Raw genomic sequence first — 18,444 nt, forward strand, 5'->3', positions numbered from 1 at the left:
CAGAGTCACATCCAGCGCTATGGTTGCGTGAAATGCAGGTTACCTCTGAGTGGTGTCCTCCTCTTATCACAGTATTGGATCGTCAGCAGCTTGATAAAGCGGCTTGAGTTGCTGTTCCTCTGGGTCTTAGCGTGGCCAAAGGCTTCCAGTACACAGTTGACCTGCATTTCCCATCAATCATATGACATTATGGTCTCTCAGAATTCCTTTATTATCTATATATTTCTATTACTTAAAGCATCTCTCATACATGCCTTGCAAAAATGGAGCCCTGCTTCCACTTTCTACCACTAGATGTCAGTGTACATCCATTATTTGAGCACTCAAAACAGCATGCTACCAGAATTATAAGAGCAAGCTGACCCAGATATTAACTGCATAACGATGACTTCATCCAAACCCAGGCTACATGTTGTTTTGTTACACATAGTTACATGACTGACAAACTAACTGGAAGACGGAGTGAGTGCAGCGCAGGTGCCTCACGTTTTAAACGCTTTCAACAAATCTGAACCACAGCAACTGGAAACACAACAAGAATCTGAATCCTTCACGAGGTGAAGGCTTTCGCCTTTCAGGACACTTAATTCCTGAACTTGCTAAGAAGCTTTTATGTTTCAGTAAAAAAAAAAAAAAAACTTCAGTCCATATATGTTTTATGTCTATCTGTCTTATCTCTTCTTTGGCGTTCTTAGCTGTAGCCTCTCCAGATTCACAAGAACATATCCTATTAAGGGCATGTGATCATTAGTGCTCTACAGTCTTTTTTTTTAACAATCCCTCTTCAGGCTGTAAGTGTTTATGATGCCATCAAACAGTTTATTAATGCGCAAATGGTTTATCTGACAAATGAAGAGCTAACAAGCAGAGAAGAAAAGACTACAGTACTGTGGTATGCTAATCCATACATTTATTATTTCCCCTGCCACAGCGACAGAGGAACAGTAGGATATATTCACACAGTTATGAGCACTGCTTCGCTGTGTGCTATGTTATTTTGGAGGAGTTTTTTTAATCACAGGGACTGCAGGAAAAAGAAGTAATAAGCACAGTGAGACATAAGCATCAGGAAAACGCACAAACATTAAGTTTGTCAGTGGATTAGTATTGCAGCATTTTGCCGTTGCGAATAACAAATGATACATGAGTGCTTAGTCACACATGCAGCACATGGTCCTTAGTTATGACAGGCTGCAGGACACCCAACCCACTGACTGACTGAAGTGTAAAATAAAAGAACAGCTTGTAGACAGATAAGTCCTAACTTACATGTTTCATTCTGGGCTCCAGCATAAAGCCTTTGGTGCTGGAGCGGGCTGTCAGGTGTCTCACTATGTGCTTGCACGCCTCTGTTTTTCCAGAGCCACTCTCGCCACTATGGAAACAAAGGGAGAGACAAAAGATGCAGATTTAAAGTAATTTATATCTCTGGTGGTACATAAATTGTTTCACATGCCTTTGCCCTTACTGTTTCAAGTTCTAATGCTGCAGCATTTTATACTGCTTCAGCCTCAACTCTTCAATCTTCAGTACAATGAACATGCATTGCTGTGCTTACAAATCTATCCATCAGTCTACAGAGCCGTGAAAAAGAATTTCCCCCCTTCCTGATTTCTTTGCACATTTGTTGCACTTAAATAATAATCTGAGTGAATGCAGGTTTTAAATTTTGATTTCATTTATTAAGGGGAAAACAAGTTATCCAATTATCCCCTACACATAGTTACTGGTTTTACCACCCTTGGCAGAAAAAACTGCAATCAAGCATCTGTAATAACTATGAGTGAGTCTTTGACATCCTTGTGGATTAATATTATTACTGTTTTTCAGGGCACAAGCTGATGGCTGGACATACTCCTTCAGGGCTTTCTAGCAGAGAGCAGACTTTGTGGTTCCATCATTTACAGCAGGTCATCCAGTTCATGAAGCAGCAAAGCATCCCCAGATCATCACACTACCACCACCATGTTTGGATGATGTTCTTTTTATTAAATGCTGCTACTTTCTTACTTTCATGTCTTCCGTCCACAGAATATTTTCCAAAAATGTGAAAATATGTGAGACGAGCCTCCCATGAACTCTCCCATGGATGCCATTTTTGCCCAGTCTCTTTCTTATTGTTCATTCATGAACTCTTGACAAGTGAGGCCTGCAGTTCTTTAGATATTGTTCTTGTTCTTTTGTGACCTCCTGGATGAGTCGTTGATGCACTCTTAGAATAATTTTGTTAGGCTGTCTACTCCTGGGAAGGTTCGCTGCTGTTTGAGCTTCTCTCCATTTGTAAATAATGGCTCTCACCGTGTTTCACTGGAGTCCCAAAGCCTTAGAAATAGCTTTGCAACTCTTTCCAGACTGATAGATGTCAATGACTGCTTCTCATCTGTCCTTGAGTTTCTTTAGATTGTGTCATTATGTGTTATTTTTTGACATCTTTTAGCCTTCTTCACTTTAGCATTTATTTAAGTGATTTCTTGATTCAAAAAGTCTGGCAGTAATTCTGGTCGAGTGACACGGGTGTATTTAAATGGGATTTTCTTTCTTTTCTTTTTTTACAACAAATGAAAACAGAAAGAGTAATGGGAGCAACTTAAACTTTGTGATACACTGCTGTATATGTGCCTTGGAAGACTAAGTGTGACTTATTAGTCATCAAATTTCTACCTATTGACGTCATCCCTTTAGGGATTCCCTCCCATTAAATTCATAATCTGTTCTTTCAATAACGTTGCTCCACTGAGTGCCCCTTTTCGCACCACTAAGGCCACAACTTATCTGGCAGTGAGGTCCTGTTTTTAATTTTCTGTTGAGTGGATATTAAGTCTGGCATAAGGTACCTCTACAGTACATGCACTGACACTCTCCGACATGCAGAGAGTTGCGACCCACATAGTAACACCAAGCAGATGGCTCGAGAAGGTCAGAAGCTTGTACTAATGACCGCAGTGTGCTGTATTACAGTTTGTCTATGTGTACGTGCGTCGCTTTATTTCCTACTAACAACCCTGCTGAGTGTTAAGTCCAACGGTCTTTTCGCTTGTCTTTTCATTTACCAGTTTTTATTAGATTTCAAGGGCATTTTGTTAGAACACTTGCCTCGGGGGATCTTGGAGACTGATTGCCAATAAATGTGTATAAGTGTGTCTGTGCTTCGGAGCGTGTGCGTGCATGTGTGTACTTCAAGAAACGAGAAGAACCACAGTGAAACAGAAAGCTTGAACAAAAGCAAAACAAGAGGAGAAATGATAAAGGAAAGGACTGAGGGGACAAAGGATGCGTGTACATGTGAACAGTGCAAAGTTTCCACGGCTCCGTGTGTGTGGGGGTGTGCATGTTAGTGAGATGGATAGCCTATGGCGAGGGTGCATTAAGTCTCTGCCAGATTGGTTACAACTCAGCGGGAATGTCACTGGAGAGTCGGAACAGGATTTAATTGCAATCAGGGAGCTGCCTGAGTCCAGTCGAGGACAAAGAACAAGACGCCGCATTGCTCCCAGTAAACATACATCGTAGTGTGAACACTGAACAAGCCTACAGCTCAGCTCAGGCTGAGAGCTATTAACCTCTCAGGGAGTGCTAAACAGGTGCGTGGCAGAGGGGTGCATACAACCAGGTGGCCACCTTAACTTTCACTCACTATTATTCCCGCAGTCATTCAACTTTAGGGACTTTTTATGTTACATTATCCTGAAGCAGACCATTCAGTGACTGTACAAATGAATGAGCAGCAGGTGTACCTCAAGATGAAACACTGCGGGCGTTTCTCCTGCTGCATCATGTGATAAGCTCTCTCTGCTGAGGAGAAGATGTGAGGCGGCAGAGAAGAGCAAAGGCGACCCGTGGAGCTCAGGTACAACTGACTGACCTGAGGAAGAGAAGATGTTACATAAAACGGACACAAACATGGCCTAGCTAAGAGATAAGGATTCAGTTTCACCAAAACAGAGAAACCATACTGGGTATCACCTTCTGTGTGTCACTGTAATTGTGTATCAACTTCACAAAGAAGCGGTCTTTTACCATCCTGTTTAAGTCATTAGAATCTGTAGTTTTACACTACAATAATATTTATCAAAACCAAAATGAAAAATTGAAAAAAATCCAAGAGGGATAAATAAGAAAACTTGTCTCTGAGAGTATCTGTCCTATTAAACTGTGAGTCGACTGTAATGTCACAATGTGTGCCCTGTGCCAGTGTTAGTGGCTGTGGCAAAGGGGGATGGTTTTTGGACCACCAGACCAGAGGAGGTGACAGACGGCCAGCAGATCACACATGTTGTGACATATGTCCTTCTTACACTAGCTCCTCCCTGCCCCCTCACATCCTCTCAGCTGGGTATAGATGCCTGGAGTGAATCCAGACAGAGGCAGGAATGGGACAGCCAGAGAGGGGCTTGGCTTCATTCTGTCAGGGTAGCAGAAGATCCATGAAACCCCTCCTGGGATCCACATGGGCAAGCCTCTACCTGCCAAAAAGTGAGCTATTTCAAAATGAGCTAAGTCCTATTTAAAATAAACCAAAACCCTCTTTATTATGATTGGGCTCACATGTTAATAAAGAACTAAAGACCCGTTACTGACAGGCTTCTCTACTGGTTTATCGTAAATATGCTATTTTTTTAAGGTGAGAGGTAGCGTGTATGTATGTGCCTGAGTGCTTCTGTCTTCCGTGGCTGATGCAGAGTCAGCCTTACGCAGGGTAACTGACAGGAAGACTGCATTATTTATCAACTACAAGGTCCATTTCAACTGCTTATTCCCTGCTTATTGTACCGCATACATGCCCCATTTATCATAAACTTCCATAAGCATAGTATGTAGTTTGTCAAATATAAAGTCATGAATTTCAAGCGTGAGGCCAAATATGTGCACATACCTGTAAGTTCACTCAAATGCATTCTTACCAAAGTGGAATAGATGGGCAGCTCCTTGTTTGGATTGACCAGCAGAAGGATGTGGCCAATGTAAGTCTAGAAAAGAGCAGAAAATACACCTAAGTCATCTTCACTAAAGCAACAAGTTCATTCAGTGTTATAAAATATATCTCTGATGGACCATTTTGACACAAATAGGCTGACACCGCTTAAAATTACTCTCAACCTGCCTAAAGCCAACACTGACCTAGAAATAAAAGTGCTGTCCCACTCTGTCCTTACCAGCTACATTAACTGTGTGGGCATTTTCCATTGCTATAAGGTAATGTTAATGTCGTGGAAGAGAAAGGTCAAGCAGGGACCTCCAGCAATAACCCCCGTAATGACCTTTCTCTAATAAAGACAACAAATCTGTTCTCTCACAGGCAAACCCTGAAGCTATCTAGATAAAAAAAAACACCAGCTCCAAATTTCTGACCCCTTCCACTAAACTGCTAACCCTCTGTTCCAGACAAAGAGTCCTGGAGGCTGTTTGAAAGCTAAGACTCTGTTGTTCCCTAATAGAGTACGGGCTAACATTGTGTAACATGCTGCTCTGACCTAAGAACATGGCTTCAGTTTAATGACTTGAACACATTCCCAATTCTTGAAGACACAGAGCAAAATTTACAATATGTTCTTCATGTGTTTTTTCATTAAGTGTTTAAAACTTTCCATAGTTTTTTTTTACCATCTAACTCTGTTGTTTAATCTCATGACATGCTTGTCAATAATCAGAGTCTTCTGTTCTGTATTTCTTCAGTTCCTTGCCACTCTCATCGGGGGTTTAGCGGTGGAATGGCAGAAGGCAGTGACAGCTCATCAAAGCCCCATCTCTGACCACCCTGCTAGGCACATATGGAGCCCTCGGTGCCTTTGTTCTTGCCTTCATCATATCTCGGCTGGTTTCACCTTCTTTCTAAAAACTCAAACTACTTCGCACATAATATCAAGTGCATACGGACGAAATATAATGAACGGGAATAAAACGTCTCTTATTTTTCTCATCAACGTCTTGTTGCAAACTTTATGTTTAAAGCCAGTCAAGCTAGCGTTTGCTTCCTTGAGGGGTTTAAGAATATCTTAGCTGCATATAAAAAGAAACACAATGAATGACTGTTTCTTGTGCAACTCTACAATATTAACATAGGTATGCTCCCATATTATTGTGATAGTTGCACATTTCAGTGTCTTCATTTAAATCTAGGGCACCTCCTGTACCCAGCTTTCAATATTCTGAATTCCAATCGTTTCTCTTTTCTTCATCCACCGCTTGCACTCCCTTTCACTGTCATCTCCTCATCCTCGTCTCCCGCTGTGACTAACCCTAATGTCTGTGGCCCATCTGGGTTTCGATAATAACAGACTATCACTGCCTCTTCACAGAGAAGAGAGCGCACTGATAGCTCCACATTGATCTGGTTCCAGTCTTTATAGAGCTCCATCCCTGTGGAGCTGGAGTGGAGTTTTAAAGGAAAGGGCTATAAAACAGAGATACAAAATGGACCAATTGTTGGAGATGAAGGCATTTTACTTCTAATTTTTTTCTCCCAATCGATCTAAATGGTATCGATTTCGCAGTTGTCATGTGTCTCAGTATTTGTGTTGGAATGGGATACGACACTTACTGTGCAAAAGTCTTGAACAACTCCTCATTTCTTTATATTTTGCTTCGAAGGAGCCAGATATTCTTGTAATGTCTTCAAGTGATCTTGAACAATAGTTCTCTGAAGGTTTTTCAGAGTTTTTCTTTTGACATTAGCCAGCTTTTTCCACTTGTTTTCATTCCATTTTCAGATTAATATCTATATTACGAAGTGTCAGTCCTAAAAAACAATCTACAACCGATGCAAAGTGTCTGAAAGTCTGAACCTATTTCCCATTTTCAATGCAAAATATAAAGAAATGAGAGGTGGCTCAAGAACCGTGTTTATTATTTAAAGATAAAATCCAGCAATGTTTTAGATCATTTAAACTCTACTGATCATTCCCCACTTTTAAGCATTTAAAACAGAAGTTTAAGTGCATTGGATGCATCAGCAGGGATGACGAGACAGAGTACCGGGCTGTGGTCGACTCCTTTGTCACGTGGTGTGAGCAGAATCATCTGCAGCTCAACGTGGCAAAGACCAAGGAACTGATCGTGGACTTCAGGAAGACCAGGAAACACTTGACCCCTGTTTCAATCCAGGGGGTCAGTGTTGACATTGTGGAGGACTATAAATACCTTGGAGTACACATTGACAATAAACTGGACTGGGCTAAAAACACCACAGCACTTTACAGGAAGGGCCAGAGTCGTCTCTATTTTTTGAGGCGGCTGAGGTCCTTCAACATCTGCCAGAAAATGCTGAGGATTTTCTATGAGTCTGTGGTGGCCAGTGCGATCCTCTATGCTGTTGCATGCTGGGGGAGCAGGCTGAGGGTCGCAGATGCCAACAGACTTAATAAACTGATCCGTAAGGCCAGCAATGTTGTGGGGATGGAGCTGGACTCCCTCAAGGTGGTGTCGGAGAGGCGGATGCTGTCCAAGATAAAGACAATGTTGGATAACACCTCCCACCCACTCCATGACATGTTGGTCAGTCACAGGAGCTCGTTCAGTGAGAGACTGAGATTACCGAAAAGCACCACTGAACGACACAGGAAATCATTCCTGCCTGTGGCCATCTCCCTGTACAACGCATCCACTTAACACACTGTTTGCTGCTACAACTACACATGTTTCTTTTCCAAATATTTATTTATAAGTGACTTATGTATGTATGTATGTATATATATGTATATATTGTACTATTCTTAGTTAGCATATTGTCTGTCTTGTCTTAATGTTGGTTTATAATGGAGCACTGTAACAAAAAATAATTTCCCCCAGGGATCAATAAAGTATTCTGATTCTGATTCTGATTCTGATTTGTAGGTCCGAGTTTACAAACTGTGAATTCAAATGAATTTACCAGTCCTGTATACTGGTGTCACAGCATTAAGATGGTATAGTTGGTTTTCCTTTGTTTTATGCAGTGAGCACAGTGAATCAAAACCGTTCACTTCAAGTTTTAGCAGTTTTTGACTGTTAGACATTGACTGTAGAAAATTACAGAAAATATCGTTATGCTTTGACTATACAGCAATATTTGTTGGTTTTGTTCTTCTCTGAATTTGTAAAAATGAATACAGAATATAAAAAACATAATATAATCTACATTATAGTGCTCAGAATCTGTGATGCACTGTGCATGGTGTTTATATGTGTTTACTGTACATGCATATATGCTTAAGGGAAGGTGACTGTAGAGCCCACGGGTATAAAAAATGAGTGATGTGATCCAAACACCTAGAAAATTACCAGGGTATAAAACACACTCAACAAATAAACAACTAGATGTCATTGTTAAGCCCATGAGAACATGTGTTTGTCAGTGCTCTCTGTGTGCTCTGGGCTCTAATGAATGTTTAATGTTGAGTGGAATTCATTCTTAAGTAGCACAAGGACAGACGAGTCTTACGTAGATTTGGTCGTTGCCAAAACGTTTCTGCATCTCGTAGAGAAGGCTGCTGTCAGTCAGCTCACTGAGGGACGCCAGATCGTCATTGGGTGCCGGAGGCATCAGTTTCACCTGAAGAAAATACACTTAGTTTAATGCAAACTCTCACAGTGTTCTCAGAAAGGATGAAAGGGCTGAAAAGATAACTTGAGGATTTACAATGGCCATGGGTCTCAAATGCTTAATTTTGGAGCTATCTATTCTTAAAATGGTGTGAATAGACAACAGAGAGGATGGATAATGTTTGAAATGTATTTATTTGTGACTGTTTTATTTGAAATTTGAAAAGAAAAACATAATGTGACACATGCAACGTCATGATGTCAAATTTCAGAGTTTTGTAAACAACATGCAAGTAAACCCTGTGTTTCATATAACTATGTACAAGTCTGTATGCTTTATTTGTTTATATTTTTCTTCTCCTTGAGGACAAATAAACTGTCTTTATGGAACTTTCTTTCTTCTGTCTTGCGTAAACCCCTCTGGACTTTTTGGGATTTTCTGTGTACTTACCGTCTTACTCAGATTTTTGCAGCATGTAACATGACAAGGTACCTGCTCCAGTTTGCTGGCTCCAGAGCCAAAGGGGCTATCTAGGCCATTATCCTGAGAGGGTTGTCGCCTCAGTGCTCCAGCTGCCTCTCTGAACATGGCACATTTCTCCAGCAGACTGTCCCGCTTAGCGATTGGGATACCCAGGGGGTTCCTGTATAGGGTGGCATAGAAGATGGTTAGGCAATAAGGTGAACTAGAGCAAAAGAGAAAAAAAAAGGTTTATAATATGTGACAATTTTTGTGATTTTGAAAAATGTGAACCCACAAGTTCTTGACAGGGGTGTTGAGGTCATGTGAACCACTATCATAGCGCTGGTCAGTGGAGGGCAGAGGAGCAGAGGGGTCCTTCAGCCTCTGTTGCCAGCTCTCTTCTGCATTCAGCAGCATATCTGCTATGGGCTCTGACACTGCAATATCTAATGACATGATATAAAATATGAGATAAATTATTTGGGAATCTGAAATTCACAGAGGCATGTTTAATTCGATAGAGATACAAATTTTAAAATGTCAGATTTGTACGATCTAGTTCTATCATCTAAAGATACTGAGAGTGTAATGATGTTGTTCAAAAGACTGTAAGGGTCACACCACTCCACAGGTACACCTTTTTGTTCTCTTCCCAAGCTTAAACCTCCTTTAAAATTTGTGCGAATGAGTGGTCACTGGTGGAGAATACACTCTGTGGATCAATGCAACCGTGCTTCAGATGAAGGAGTTAAGATCGGTTTTTTGTAATGAGATCTAAGAGGGCACGAGGGATTGGAATGGCTTGAAGCTGTCTTTTTATTTCTGTGTAGGCACTCATCTCTTGTTCTGACTTTCTTTCGTCATTTGGACGGGTGTGGGGCTCTGGACTCTGAGTCTCAGTCTCTAAGGGCTTGTCTCACTTCTTTTCTAAGACTGCATGCTAGAAGGGGTATCGACTAAGACCCAAGTGAGGCAGTCAGAGTAGTGATTACACGATGGGAGTAAGTGGTAAGAGGCAGAAATGACATTTTATCCCACAATTTAGCGGTTAGGAGGTAAATCCAAAGTCCACATACAAAAAACATATCATCACTACGACACAACGAACTATTAAGATTTCTAAACACTCTCACAGGATAGTATCCCAGTGGTTCTTTGCTCTTCAACAGCATTAGGAACATTGATCTGGATCATTAGCTAGTAATGGCTTCAACTCTAAAATGACAGGTTTTTTAATGTAAGGCCTCAATCTCACAGGCCCAAAGGCCGGTTAGTCATCTCCTGACAAAAATTCTTATTCCCCAACCAGTTGGCAAGTGGTTGCTAGTAGTGGCTGACTCTCACTGGGTGAAATCGGAAATATGGGTCCTGCATCCAACACCTCATTGTGATTGCTTGGTAACATGCTTGCATGGAAACATTCACTATTTACTCTTCGAAATAGTGGGAGGGAAACCAGAAATGGAGAAAATCCATTTTCAAAATAAAAGTTGAACCTCACAGCTATAACCAACACATTTATAAAAGTACAACTTTTACTTTGAAGGTGAATGTTGTCCGTTTCCAGTTTGCACCCCACTTTTCACACGGAAAGCCAACATCTTCCATGCGCACTACTGGCGACTGAGTCAAACCACTGTTCGATGGTTGCCAACAGGCCTGTTTGACTGAGGCCTACGCACTGACAGCGAGCTGTTTATTCAGCACGGTTAGATTTGGATTCCAGGACACAACTTCAAGAGCAAACGTCAAAACTGGGTGGCTGTAGCTCAGGTGGCAGAGCAGGTCAGCCACTAATCAGAAGGTTGGTGGTTCGATCCCAGGCTGCATCCTGGCTGCATGCCAAATATCCTTGGGCAAGATACTAACCCCATGTTTGCCTACTGGTGGTGGTTAGAGGGCCCGGTGGCGCCAGTGTCCGGCAGCCTCACCTCACCTCACCAGAGCAGCTGTGGCTACAATGTAGCTTGCCATCGCCAGTGTGTGAATGAGTGTGTGAATGGGTGAATGACTGAATGTAGTGTAAAGCGCTTTGGGGTCCTATGGACTAGAAAAGCGCTATACAAATGCAGGCCATTTACCATTTACCATTCCTTCGTAGGAAAGATCAGATGTAACATGACAACAAAATTCATCAGATTTTGGTGAGCTAGACGACCATAGCAAATGAGTCGCATTGTTTTCAAGCTCATCATTAAACCACTGCGTGACGCCTCTTCCCCTGTGGATGGAGAATTGTCACCCAGGAAATGTTCACTTCTATAGTAGTGAACCAAATGTGCTCAACGGTTAATTGTCTCTGTTGATTCTATTATTACTGCAGCATGCTAACACCCAATTATTCTTTTAGTGCTGAAAAGACAAAAAACAAACAAACAAAACATGCTTTTGGTAATAATATGCTACCTCTATGCCCATTAGCAAATGATTTCCACCGGTGGTATATAATTACTGCTACCAACCAAATTTAATCAGGACAAAAATGTGTTTGTGTTTAGCACAGGGTGTTATTGTTTTCTTTTTGTGCATGCCTCTTTGTTTTATATCATCACAGTGACTGTTAATGCTTTTGAATGGGCTGAGTTGAATAAGACAAAATTTATGCCCCTACTTCTTTTCGCATCATTACCTCCCACTCTCTCAAATGTGTTTGCCCATTCCCGCTGCCACGTCTGTGTGTGTTTCTAGGCACACGTGTATATTTGTGTGAAATACGTTACCGTAGGGCTTGTCTTGGTTGCAGTTCAGCAGAGTCGGGTTCGCGCCATGCCTTAGGAGCTGGCTAACAATGCTTGTCTGTAAGAGATGGGACAAACACAACCATTTTCCATTAAAACCTACAAAAACATGTCATTGCAGGTCTGTACATCCTCCTGTACAAGGTCACGGGAGATGAGGCGGTTATACCTACATTTATAGTTACCGTGAAGAGAAGAGTGGGTATGCAAAAATGTAGTACGGTTTACCGAGACAAACCGTACTAGCAACTCGCAGATGTTACACACGGCATATGTCACACATCACAAGTCTACACAAGTGTTGCCTCTGACCGAAGAGCTCCTTTAATAATGAGCCCATCTCCCATTACATGTCACAGTGAAAGAACCCCATAGCTGTCTACTATCATTTCTGCACAGAGCGACTGTCTCTTTCACCACCCGTCTTTGCTCACAAAGTGTGATGCACAGCTTGATATGGATAAAGTATTGTGGATTAGTATACAGCAGGTATTTTTAGTGGGACTCAAATTACTGGAAAGAAGGATTTTAACTACAACGTGGGAGAGATGCAATGAGTTTAAGGACAGCTCCATTTAACTCTAACATAACAAGCGCTGTTAAAAGAGAGCACTTTACATTTTTATGCAGCAATAACTGTAATAATGTTCTAACTAAAGGTTACCATCCAGCAAAACTACCAATAAACAGAAAGTGTCCTTCAGTGAGAACAAAATATTTAAATGTTCCAATTCCAAAAAATCTTGGGATGCTGTGTAAAATACAAATAAAAACTGAATGATTTATAAGACTCATAAACCCACAGATAGATAATAGAGGCTTAGAATAATATCAAATGTTTAAGTGAGAAAATGTAAAGCCTTTAAATGAGCTTTGGCCCAGAGAAGACATCAGTGTTTCTGAATCACGCTCACATTTGGTTTCTTCTTCGCAATGATAGGGCTTTAACCTGCATTTGTGGATAGCACTTTGAACAGTGTTCACAGACTGTTCCTGAAGCCCTGAGATTACCATTACAGAATCGTGCCTGTTTTTAATGCTGTGCAGTCTGAGGGGCTGAAGATCACGGGCATCCAATACTGATTTACAGCCTTGTTCCTTGCACCCAGAGCTTTCTCCAAATCCTCTAAATCCTCTGATGATATTATGTACTGTAGATTATGAGATATTCATGAGACAATTATGAGTCTCTACAATTTTACATTGAGGAACATTACTCTGAAATTGTTCCACAATTTGAAGACACATTTTTTATTGATCTGTGAATGTCTTCCCATTTTGCTCTTCTGTACATTTTGCACAGTGTTGAAACTTTTAGACCTCTACTTTGTAAAGAAAAGAAAAGAAATCAATAACAAGGCCCTCCATAGATTTTACACATCAAGGTTAGTTTTGTGAGCTTATAAATGCAGTTGTGTTTTGTTTCCTGCAGGGCCAGAGGAGGTTTCCAAGTCTGGGGATTGTCCTGGGAACAACAATGTGAAAAGAGTCTGACAAATGACACAATCAAATTGCGATTTACCAAAGGTCAGGATATCTTGGTCTCTGGAGTGCTGATGTTTATCATTTTATTCAATACTACTGCCCAACTTCATGCATCTCCAATACCAAATGTACCAACATACTTTTCTGTAAGTCACAGTTCACATTTCAGATTCTTTGAAGTACTGCATAGCAACAAGGCATCATCAAAGTACATGGGGGAGTGACTCAGCACATTCTGTAGACTTGCTCTGACCCATGTCAACAGCTGTTCAGCAATCAGTTTACAGCGTCTCTACTGTACACAAATGCCGTCAGCGACACTCGCGCTCTATAAATACTGACAGCTCGTCAGCAGCACCACGAGATCTGAACTCCTGAGTGGGTCAAAGATTAAAGGAGCACTACGAAATGGCTATCAGTACACGGCGGTTCAGCAGGGACAAGGCAAACTCAGTGGTGATGTAGATTCCCACAGACAGAGTAGTTTTGGGGAAAAGCCCACATGTCCCTTTAATATTTGTCACACAATGCAAAACCTGACATTAACATTAAAGTCCTTCAGAAAAATGAACCTGTTATATAAAATCATGATGGTGCTATATTTCCACAGCCTTCACGTGTAACTTCATTATAAAACTGAATAAATTAATCCAAATCCCTGCAGCGCCGCATTTTAATACCCTGTCACTTAGTTGCAAAATCCAACACAAAAGTATTTAAAAATGTCTCCCTCGAGAGAACACAAGTTGAAAAGCCCTGAGTCAAATCAGGGAAGCCAAGAGCCAGGGTCTAACTTATCACAAGACCGAGAGAGGTAAGCTTAATTAGCTACAGTAATAAGGTCATACATCTTCTTAAAGGGTCAGTCTAGTGTGAATACCACACTCCACATGGGGTTTTTAGGTCTAATGCACCGGTCGGTGTTACAGTTTCCAGCGAGTCTTTACAAAGAAATCGTCTGCTTGGGACTCGTGTCAGAAGAACTTCTTACTAGCAGAACTAACGATTTACTTAGCTGGATACTTGCACACATTTGCAGCCATAAAGTCTCGTCCCAGCCACACTAACCAGTATAAGAAGAAGACACCAGAAGGTAAATGTTAAGCAGGCTCTGGGAGTAGTTTGTATGCAGGAAAGAAAGCACTGGCACCAGTAAAGAGCTGATGGCTAAGGATATTACGCACTGCGAGGGAAACCTAATCGATTTTCCAATCCTCCACACTGACACTCTTAAGTCAAATATACTTACATATTACATAGAACACTTACAAACACACACAGCATGGCTTTTGTAAAAACAAAGACATGGAAGAAGGTTAAAATTCAATTTAAAAAGAGAATTATGTGGAGTTATACATTTAAGCTTACTGAATAGCTATAATCTGATCATGAAGCAACTACAGAGAGGAATTCAGTAAGAGGGGAGAGAGAAAACTAAATCAGAAGATCCCTGTGAATGAAACTGGGAAAGGCTAAAAGGCACAGAGATAAAGAAAAATATTTTTAAAACACACAGGAAAAAAACATAGCGTGAGAACAGATAAACCAAAGACAGAACGACTCAACACACCAAATGAATAAAATCTCTTTGTCAGCAGCCAAGCACACAGCCCAGAATGTAATTAAATAACTAGTTGGGTCAGCAAGATCTGAATGTGATCAGTCTCCTCTCTTCAAAGCTGGAACCCTCCCAAACCAGCAGATCCTATTCCCTTCCTGTTCCACCATCTCATCTGGAAATCAATCTCCTCTCTTCTGAGAGAAGCCATTAAACTGCTAATCTAGAGTGCTGTATGCATTTGTTGTAACAAATTCATACACAGAGTCCTCCTGTGTGCCTGTTTCTGATCGACTGAACGAAGAAGAACAGCTTATCAGAGTGTGTATAAGGTAACGGGAGGCGCGCTTCTCTCTGGAATAATCTATCACAAATTTTTCTCATCTTTTCATTACTGAGTTTAACTTAGGGGACTATTTAATCAACGTCCATAACATGCTGGCTTTCTGTGCAGCTGTGGGTTACCTGTCCATATTTAGCAGCCAGGTGGAGAGGGGTCCAAAAGTTGTTGTCAGCAGGATGAGGATCTACACCGCTCTGCAGTAGCACAGACACCACTTCTCTGTAACCACTCGCACATGCAATGTGGAGCTTCAGAGAGAGAGAGAGCAGCAAAGAGAAATTGTAAGTTTAAGTGCAACAGAAAGCTTTTACATCCTAACACATGTGTGCTTTTACATACCAGAGTAATTCCTTCTTCATTGGGCTGATTGAGGCTTCCCCCTGAGGCTACAAGCTGTCTAACATCAGAGAGCATGGTGCTGGGTCGCTGAATCTTCATGGCATGCATGGATGACACATCCACACCTAAAAAAAACACCACCATAACTGAGAAACTTGTGTTACAGTAAGTCTTTAGTTGGCATGCTTAAAGGAATAGTTCCAAATAATCTGACTCATTATCTTGCAAAGAATTGAACGGGAATGTTGATAAAACTCATATTTCAGTGGATAACGCTGGAACCAGGAAATGGTTAACTCAGCATTGCATGAAGGTTGAAGCAGCTAACGCAACAAAGGGGAAAAGCCTACATCTCACTGACAAATGCACTGTAAGCTAGTTTCCCAGACATGCCTTGCCCTAGACTAAGAGAAATATTCAATAAAGCTCTTGGCTGACAAAGGGTTTGAGTCTACAGCTAAGCTTGTCTGGAAAGAGCCATTACTTGTTTTACTTATTCTGTGCAAAAATGTTAACATAAAAGAAACAGTTTTGATGTAGTTTGATCCCAGACAATTTTTGACCTTTTAACTGCAGCAATAAATCAAAGCCAGATACATATTCTTTTAAACTTACTAGACTAAACTGCTTAAAACAAAGTGGTTTACTGACTTTTGCAGTCTAAAGGAATGAGCTACTTGGTTGTAGCTCATTCCTACACTCCTGCAGAGCTAAACTGTTTACGGGACTAAATCTGAGATTCACGCGTTGTTTTATATTAGCAGTTGTGAACGACATCATATAAGGAGAGAGCTGGCCCTGCGCTCAACAATGAAAATTAAAATACCGACACTTGCTCCACCCTGTGACCTCTGTAACAGGGCCATCAAAGACAAACAGAGGTTTACAAGCGCATCTATCCCAAACAATGAAGATCTATGTATCTTTTCATAATTAAATACACACTGCACACCTTACTTTGGTTGCTGTAATAATGTAGATTGATTGTCAGTCAATCTATATTTCAGTGCGATAAGCTTGAGGGCACTAACTAATAGGACTTTTCCAAACAGCCGTGATTAAATCAGGTAATCAATAGTACTGTGTTTCCAAACAAATTAGAGCCTCTGGGTGTGGAGGCCTTTAAGACATACTGATAGTAAAAAAAATCCACAGCTTGCCAGAAACTGTGGGAATCCAGTGGTGGATTAAACCGTCAGTGACTTAACGAGAACAGTGAGAATGAGCTAGACGATTTTTAAAGAAACCGATGGCATGGCGGAGTACAAAAAATATCCTGATGCAGACACACACGGAAAGTCTGTCGTTCTCCTATAACCACGCAAACTTGATGGGGTGAGAGCGCATGCAGCCAGGTTGCTATAGCAACAGAGGCTGAGCGAGGCTGTGTGAGAAAAAGTATGTTTTATGGTGGCAAAACCAAATGCGATTGGGCGGTGTGGTGTGGTGGATGGGTGGTGGCGGGTTGGGTTGATGGGGGAGGGTCAGAGGTGCTGCAGGTTGGCGCGGTGGGGGGGGGGGGATCACCACAGGGGCTGACAGACAGAAGCAGACTCAAAAGACTCAGAGGCTGGATGTGCGCCCATGTGCAGGGTGGTCTGAGCTCGATGAGTTCGCCGTCTCCACTCACAAGCTTGCATTTGTCATGTTATTCAGCGCAGCCTCATGTGTGGCAGATGGGTGAGGGAAAACCCTCAATCATTGTCATCATCTGTTTCTATCCAGCTTTGTCAGCATGATTCCCGTTCTTCATTCTCTGCATGTCTCTCGATATTTTTTTCTATATATTTTCTTCTCCTTCTGCCCTCATGCGTCTCTGCCTATACCGCTTTCCTCTCCCTGCGCCTCTGTCTCTTTCATTTCCTACTTTGCTGTTAACCTTCACCTTTTTTAAGAGACTAGTGCCCCATTCACGATATACCACAATTATGCCTGTGGGTGTGCCTCACCTTCATGCACAAGTACACACACAGAGCAACTCATGTTTAGCTGCAGGTATAACATAACATCCAAATACGTCCCAAGCAAGACAAATGTAGTCATTAGGATTTTTTTTTCTCTTTGAAAAAAGGGTGTGACATAACAGAAGTGAGCCTTTGGATTTGTTTGGGAAGAGTTAACACACATTAAATACCAACTTTACCGTTTTCCTCCAAGTGTTTTCGGAGGATGTAGCTGGTCTCCGTCCCCTCAATGGCGTAGTCCAGAGGAATGTTTCCATTGATGTCCTGAAGCAAAACGTTCACTCCAGCCTTCCAAACGCAGGACAGAAAAAAGACAAGAAAAATAATTTACGAGCAAACTCTGTTTAAGCATGTACCCTGAGCCATTCATCAGACTTGAAGAGATGATAAATTGGGAGTAATTATCTTGGCTTCCCAGAGGGATATACCTGAGCAGCGCCATGGAGATGCTAACAGACAATACACTGAATTAAAGCCATTATTAAATCACTGCCTGGGGGGGCAGTAAAAAGTGGGTGCATTGGTTAACACTGCCTGGGATCACACAGGTCAGTGTGTGTGTGTGACAAGATTAATATGTGTTCATTCAACAGGGATGCTGTCAGAGCATAAGATAACACAAGAGGCCTCCCTCTGGAACCTTTAATGATTGCCTGATGACAGTCGTCAACAATCAGTGTTCACTCTATGGTTTATTGTTTCTCTTGAAAGGAAATTCCCCACCAAAAATGCACCTCTTAACCTGTAAACCACAAAGGTGTGCAAGCTGAGCAATATGTACTCTAGTTACAGTGACGCTGACAGGGCCTTCCCGCTGTCTTCTTTTCTTTTTTTTTTTTAGTAATTGCCAGTTGTCAGCATCCAACCATAAAATGCTTCCTGCTGTTTGACTAAAACATAAAAAAGCAAGTCAATGTAGCTCTCAGAGAAGGACGAGATCTGACAATAGGGATGAGAGACTAACTGACGGTCCTTGTTTAATATTTATAGTTAATAGATTTCTAACGACCTGTTTGGAGTGTGGCAAAGAGATTTAT

General features: G+C 41.5%; 1 protein-coding gene across 4 annotated transcripts in view; it reads right to left on the reverse strand.

Annotated features, from left to right (window-relative positions):
* Window positions 1-18,444, reverse strand: part of myo16 (myosin XVI) — a 106,036-nt gene that overhangs the window by 53,903 nt on the left and 33,689 nt on the right. For all 4 annotated transcript variants that reach the window (XR_003269904.2, XM_026143916.2, XM_026143915.2 and 1 more), the window contains exons 5-15: window positions 17,587-17,695; window positions 15,444-15,568; window positions 15,227-15,352; window positions 11,701-11,776; window positions 9,276-9,426; window positions 9,011-9,161; window positions 8,417-8,527; window positions 4,902-4,967; window positions 3,735-3,862; window positions 1,270-1,375; window positions 44-161 (exon numbers count right to left, since the gene is read on the reverse strand). Coding sequence is in view for 3 of the 4 variants with exons in the window: in XM_026143916.2 (XP_025999701.2) it covers window positions 44-161; window positions 1,270-1,375; window positions 3,735-3,862; window positions 4,902-4,967; window positions 8,417-8,527; window positions 9,011-9,161; window positions 9,276-9,426; window positions 11,701-11,776; window positions 15,227-15,352; window positions 15,444-15,568; window positions 17,587-17,695 (1,267 nt within the window). In the remaining variant the exon portion in view is untranslated. The remainder of the gene's footprint in view (window positions 1-43; window positions 162-1,269; window positions 1,376-3,734; window positions 3,863-4,901; window positions 4,968-8,416; window positions 8,528-9,010; window positions 9,162-9,275; window positions 9,427-11,700; window positions 11,777-15,226; window positions 15,353-15,443; window positions 15,569-17,586; window positions 17,696-18,444) is intronic.

The sequence above is a fragment of the Astatotilapia calliptera genome, chromosome 16 (genome assembly GCF_964374335.1).
Source record: "Astatotilapia calliptera chromosome 16, fAstCal68.1, whole genome shotgun sequence".
In the NCBI taxonomy this organism is placed as follows: domain Eukaryota; kingdom Metazoa; phylum Chordata; class Actinopteri; order Cichliformes; family Cichlidae; genus Astatotilapia; species Astatotilapia calliptera.